The 6,756-nt window shown below is 33.7% G+C and overlaps 1 protein-coding gene across 1 annotated transcript; it reads left to right on the top strand.

Moving 5' to 3' along the window:
- Window positions 1-919: 919 nt before the first annotated feature.
- Window positions 920-4,090, top strand: iapp (islet amyloid polypeptide). The gene is made up of 4 exons (XM_082166169.1): window positions 920-982; window positions 1,121-1,225; window positions 2,975-3,109; window positions 3,855-4,090. Exons 2-4 carry the CDS (start codon window positions 1,146-1,148, stop codon window positions 4,027-4,029), a joined length of 390 nt encoding a protein of 129 aa, XP_082022295.1. The 5' UTR covers window positions 920-982; window positions 1,121-1,145; the 3' UTR covers window positions 4,030-4,090.
- The last annotated feature ends 2,666 nt before the right edge of the window (window positions 4,091-6,756 follow it).

Here is a 6,756-nt window from a genome sequence, read left to right as displayed (position 1 = left end):
AGTATACTCTATTAACTGTGTAGTAAGATCATAAACACTGTAAAATCAAGTCTTAATTTATGGTTGGATCAATGTAAGTACAAGTCTACAAAACAAATGGTGTTTGTTATGATAAATTGCAGCTCAAAACATTTAGAAATTATAATTTATTGTGTTGGCTAACTACTTGAGTACTGAATGTTCTAAAATACACTACAGAAGTAACAAGAACACCCTATAGCAACCACAATGTGTTAAAAACATTCAGAACACCAACGGCATAGCAACGCCCTGGTAATCATACACAAACATGGTAGCAGCGAGTTTTAATATCCCTAAATAACTTTTTCATTCAACTTTATCCAGTCTGTTAGATGTCATGCCATATCTGCTGTGGATGTTTGTGGGTTTTGGCTGAAACTTCTTTTTGTTCTCTGACTTAAAATAAAGAGTGAGTCATTTCTACTTGAATCCCTGGGAAAGGGAAAATATTGAGCTACAAGTTTTGAACAAAGTCTGGCACTTTTAAAGCATATTGAATGAACAAGAACACAAAGGAAAACAAGGCCTGACCCAACATCTAAACTATTTAGAAGTTTTTTCCAGGTACAGAATTGATTTTTCTCCAGAAACAATCATTAACATGAGCAAAAAGTACTTGTTTTTCCATTGCAGGAAGGACTTTTTTACTCAAAGTCATTCGATACATTATGACGTGAAGGCAGTCGATGATGATGTCCACGTCGAACGTCATGACACGCGTCAACGCCGCTTTTGACCCTTTCTGTGAGTTTGAATTCTTCAAGCTAACCCCCCTCTCCATATACCCCTGATCTCTGCTGTAAATTGAGAGCTATATTTGGAGGAGTGTGATGATGTCACAAGTGGTTGAGGGTAGGAGCCTATAACAGAGCGAATGGAGTGGTGTGAGTGTTTGTGTGAAAAACAGAGACATCGCCAGCACCTTCTGGAGCTGCTGTCCACTGGTTTGAAACCGCTGGAAGTGAGTACTGTTACTCTTTCAATGAAATATCTGGAAACTTTTTGTTGTATCATTAGGCTCAATAACTCTGCTACTCATCTGAAATGCAATTTTACTCATGCTTATGCTCTCTTTTTTTCTCCATGTCTTTTGCGCAAGAACATTGAAAGTATTGCAGTCTGCCATGCATCATCTGAAACTGTCCTCCCAGATCCTGATCTTCCTCGTGATGCTGCATTGTGTCGCCACAGTCCCTCACAACAGGTATGTCTTCTAACTCATTGTACAAAGTCAAAATGTTAGGTGTTGGGATGTATTTTTTAGGATGCCCCTGACCAACCCTTACAAATTCCTTCATGTGTGTAACCTAATGTAGTTAGGCTGATTTAGAATAAAATAATATAATATTAGTTAATTAATAATAAGTTAATTCAAATTATATCATAGGCTGAAACGTTTTATCTGACAAACGTTTTAAAACGTAGTCTATTGAATGCTTTAATTTTAGAATACAGAAATTACTGAATATTTCATTTGCTGGAAATTCAAATGTTACAAATATCCTATTTATGTAATAGATTTGTCTAATGAGTACAATGATGACAATAAAAAAAATAAAAAATAAAAAACAGTAACCTAAAAATGATAACATCTAACTAAACTGGTTTTAAGTCAAATTAATATTTAGGGGTTAAATCAGGTAGAAGATGCTCTTTAGGAGAAAAATGGCAGGTTATGTCTTTTTACAATTTCTGTGTATATGAAGATCTTAATAATCATCCACAACATTATTTGTTCCATAATGATAACATTACTACCATGCAATCAAAAGTTTGGACAAACTATACTAAATTTAGTTTTTTTCATGATTTTAAGAAGCTTCTGATCTTGTGCTTTAAGAGCATGAATGTTCAGTGCATGGTGTGCATATATGCTGACAGGCAGAATGTGATTTTACCAAGTGCAACACATTCCTAGATCAACTTCTTTGTTGATCCTGAAACAACATTTCAATCAGATATGAGTGACCAGTTAACAGTTCACTGTGATTTTGCCAAGGAAGACATGTTCATGAATCATCATAGTTTGCAGACATAACCTGCAAGAAAGTATAATATCAGCTATTAGTTATCATTTATTAAAATTAATTGATCTCTTATCGCTATTGGCCAGAATTTCAATGGTGCACCGTCAAATTAATTTAAATTATTTTTTAAATACATTAATTTGAGCGGATACTGAAAGAAAAGTAAGGTGTGCAGAAATGGTGGCAATTTTTTTTTTTTACGTTGCAACTAAATAATTCCCATACTTCTGTTTGTGCTATTTTATCGCTTTGATGACACTAATATTATAAAATGTGGAAATTAGTGATAAGAAAGATTAAGTGTCCAACTATTTACTGGTAAGTACAAGTAAAAATGTACAGCTGTATTTTTAGTTGATTTGACCATTACATTTGACTTTTGTTGGTGTCTAAATGTAGTCAATTGATATTGATTTTTTTAATGTGAATATTAAATTAAATTAATTTAATTTAATAATGTAAGCTAATGTTACACTCCTAAAAATTAAGGTTCTTTATTAGAATTGATGATTCCATGAAGAACATTTAATATCCCTGAAACCTGGATGTTACACAAAAGGTTCATTATAGTGGAAAAAGGTTCTTTATATTTTGAAACTATTCTTCACACTAAGAAAAATGGTTATTTTAAGAATAGTTCACTGAAAGATTCTTCTATAGCAAGTGAAATGGTATCACATCAAACAGATTTTAGGTTACCTGACTAAAAATTTTCAATTTGAGAGAGCACATTATTTGGTCTATCTTTTAGATGTAACACCTGTGTTGCAATTGTGAAGAAGTGTGTGAGAGTGATATGACCAGGGGATCCAAATGATCCACTTGCAACACATCTCCACTTCAGAAGATTGTAATGGTCAGGGAGAGTGGCACTCTATAAGCAGTTCTTGATGAGATGGTGCTTTGTGGCCTCTTCTTGTCGACAGGTACTCCCTTTCATCCACTGAGCAGCCGGATGACTTGCAAGACGCCGATGGATGGCTGGTTACAGATCTATCTGACAATCCCTTTGTGAGTTTTACAAGGCCACGGCCCCCAAGGGGTCTCAGAGCAGTGAACAGGTACTTGTGCAAAATTAATTGTGTCAATTATGATTCATTTTTTAAGATGTTGCCATTTTTGTAGGTAGTACCATCAAAGTACTATTTCGTAATTTAATTGAATTATTTTATTTTATTGGGACTATTTTCATTGATTTGTGTTATTTAGTCATTATTACCCATTATGCCGCAGTCACATTTATGCTGTTACTCAACAAAGTTTCGTTGTCGAAATTCAGTCATTTCAATAGGAATCCATGCAATCGGGTGAAAATCAGGCGAAAAGGTCTTGCAACCTACACTGACAAAAAGCTGCTTGAATTGAGAGTGACTTCTGTGTGAGCTGTGATTCGTATTTCGTACATCACTACACTATTGATAAACGACAATGGACCTTATTGGCCTGCGAAATCTGTCAGCATGACACGGAAGTTGCGATAGTCTTTTATTCCCTATTGTGAAGTATATCCAAGTGAAACGGCTTCTTGAACAAGAAAAAATGTTGGGCGGGATTGGATTTTGTCCATCGGGAATTGATTGAATCTTTGTAGTTTGTAGTTATCTCATGTGAGTGACTGGTTGCCACACCATCACGCCAGTAAATGTCGTCAGAGAAATCATTAATAATATTCCATAAAAACAAGAATTGTCCATTTTGATTTCATAATTGCGAAAAAATTTGTTTAAATGTTTAATAAAATCTATTAATTGTAATTTATTTAGGCATATGACTAACAACTGAATACCCTTCTTACCTACCCTACAGTCATCACATGGAAAAGAGGAGGTGCAATACAGCTACCTGCGTTACTCAGAGATTAGCAGATTTTCTCATCCGATCCAGCAACACCATCGGCACCGTCTATGCGCCAACCAACGTTGGATCCAACACTTATGGAAAGAGAGACCTGCAGCAGTCACCTATTTACCTGCCCCTATAGTTCAAATGGCAACACAATTGGGGGCTCGTCCGGGATTTGAACCCGGGAACCCCAAAGCGAGAATCATTCCCCTATAGTAAAATAAATGTAATATGTATGATAATGATGAAAATGATTCTGTTTGTATATTATAGATTTTTTTTTTTTTTTTTTTTTTTTTTTTGTGTACACAAAAGCCAGTGCCTTTTGGTGTAAATTGTTTGCAGCATTTTCAGTTTCTGGTAAACCTTGCATGACATTAAGGTTTTCAGACAACATTTAGTGTTTTGCAACATGGTATCATGATGGCCAATGAATAAAATGTATTATAAAAAGTGCATGAATAGCAAGAATTGACATATGATTTATTTTCTAATAAAAGACAAAAATGATAATACACTTTCTGCTCTATGTCATTATAATAAGGTCAATAAACCCATAGTCTACAAGATTTTTTGTTTTATTTCTGCTGGCCAACTTATAAAGCAATACAGCAAGAAAGACTTATCTTTTAAATCTGTCATTTTAACCAGTCATTAATTTTTGTCAAAGCTTTAAATGCCAAATAACCCCTAACAGAAACTGATAAAGTACCATGTATTGCAAATGTGGTTAAATATACCACAGCCATTAGCCATTAGAACTCTGTTTACACCATCTGATTGGATGGAGCTTCGCTATATCTCTGTTTTGATGAGCACACAGATAAGTTAATGCACACCAACATCAAGTGGTTGTTTACATTGATTACTTTAGGCTATTATAGCCATAAAATACACTCAATTTGTGCACCAATCTAGGTCATAATAGACCTCTGACCCTGGGAGTCCTTGCTTATAACACATGTGCTGATGGTAAAACTGAGGAGGTACAAAAAGGCATTGAAATCATTAACAGAAAACAGTTTGGCTCTTGTACCTTGACAAAAATGTCCCTTCATTTTAGCTTAAATTTCGCTCAAAGCTAAAGATGAAGATCTAAAACAAAACTTTAACCGAGCATCTTGTTTCCGTCCATATTGTCTTTATCTGGAAATCGGTCATTGGCGAAAGTTTTTGAAAAATGCGTATTTATAGATCACCATTGCTAAATTTTCATTGTGTCTTTTAAAATATGAATTGGAGGTAATTTTATCTTAATAATCCATACAATGCATAGAATTGGACCAATGGTTTATGTTCTGATGCTGTGGAATATGTGGAAGAGGTCCTATGCAAAATGAACGTATTATCTTTTTAAAAATATAACTTTGATTTGATTCCTAAAAACAAATGTGAGAATATAGTTTGCATAATGTGTTTTGAGTGTACATGTCAGAGATATTTAAATTCAAAGTGCTTATTAAACAAACACACACTCACTCACTAAATACAATTAAAAATAAATAAATAAATGCACCATTGGCACAAAAAAGGTAGAGTGAAAATGTCTTCTCTTTTGACACTTTTTTCAATATTGCAGCCAACTCTAAAACAAAACATGTTCATCATCATCAGCGACTATCATTTTGTCCACATGTTTGAACTGGCAATCACATCAAAATATCCTGTTCATTTTTCCTCTTCTCTTTGATGGCGAATGTCCACCAGTGTGAGCAGTCGCACACATTCTGTGGCTGCTCTGATAAAAAGATGTTATAGAGACAGAAATAGATGAAATACATAAATGTGGAAGGGTCAGCCGCAATACACATGAATCAATCAAGCAGAAAAATACGTCAGTGGCGTTTCAGATAATGACTGATGCATCATCAGCAACAGAGATGGACAGGTAAAACCTAATGAAAGTTTCCGCAATACATTTTCACACAGTCCCTTTCCCATTCACAAGATGGGCATCTGTAATGATGAAATAAATGTCATGGACATAATTTATGTTTAAAATACTAAAAATATTGAAAAAAATACTACCATGTTTTTGTGGTCATGATTATATATATAGCTAGTTTGTCAAATATGTTTTAACACCCCCAAAGACACATTAGAGAATTAGTGTAAATGTGCAGTAACACTTAATTTTAAGATGACGTAGTTACACGTTACTACATGTACTAGTATAGTAATAACAGTACATTATGCATAATTACAACCCTCAACCAAATCCTAATCCTAACCTAACCCTATAGTAAGTAGATGTAGTTAATTATGTTTTATGTATATTATTATTACTCAGTACTTAAATACATAATTACACTGTAACAATGACACCTTAAAATAAAGTGTAACCCCAAACCCTATAAACCTAACCATAAATCTATATACCGGTAAGTGCATGTAGTTAATTAATATTAATCAGTACTTATGAAAGTACAATGTAACTATATCACCTTAAATAAGGGCTACACTTTATTTTAAGGTGTCATTGTTACAGGGTAATTATATATCTAAGCACTGAGTAATATTAATCAACTAAATGTACTTACCATAGGGTATGATTAGGGTTTGGTTGAGGGTTAGTTGTAATTATGCATAATTTACTGTTATTACTATGGTAAGTATGTGTAACATATGTAACAAGGACACTGTAAAATAAAGTGTTACCAAATAAAGTGTAATCAAATGTGCATTTAAAATAATATCACAATGTTAACAATCTACATTTTCTTTAGGATAAACATTCAATATTTTTTTTCGGTTTTGGGGTGAAATATGACCTGAATGTGTTTTAATGGTCAACACTGAAGCACTTCATATAATTTCCTCTCAAAATCAACATCCTAATTATCCTGACGTTGTACGAAATATGTTT

Source organism: Leuciscus leuciscus (genome assembly GCF_965113295.1).
Source record: "Leuciscus leuciscus genome assembly, chromosome: 4".
Classification (NCBI taxonomy): domain Eukaryota; kingdom Metazoa; phylum Chordata; class Actinopteri; order Cypriniformes; family Leuciscidae; genus Leuciscus; species Leuciscus leuciscus.
This window is presented reverse-complemented; position numbering and strand designations above follow the sequence as displayed.

Bases quoted from the DNA above. Each gene is read 5' to 3' on its own strand.
- iapp (XM_082166169.1), top strand. From the start codon at position 1,146: ATGCATCATCTGAAACTGTCCTCCCAGATCCTGATCTTCCTCGTGATG. The intron at 1,226-2,974 runs GTATGTCTTCTA...TCTTGTCGACAG, and splicing joins GCCACAGTCCCTCACAACAG to GTACTCCCTTTCATCCACTG. The intron at 3,110-3,854 runs GTACTTGTGCAA...CCTACCCTACAG, and splicing joins GGTCTCAGAGCAGTGAACAG to TCATCACATGGAAAAGAGGA.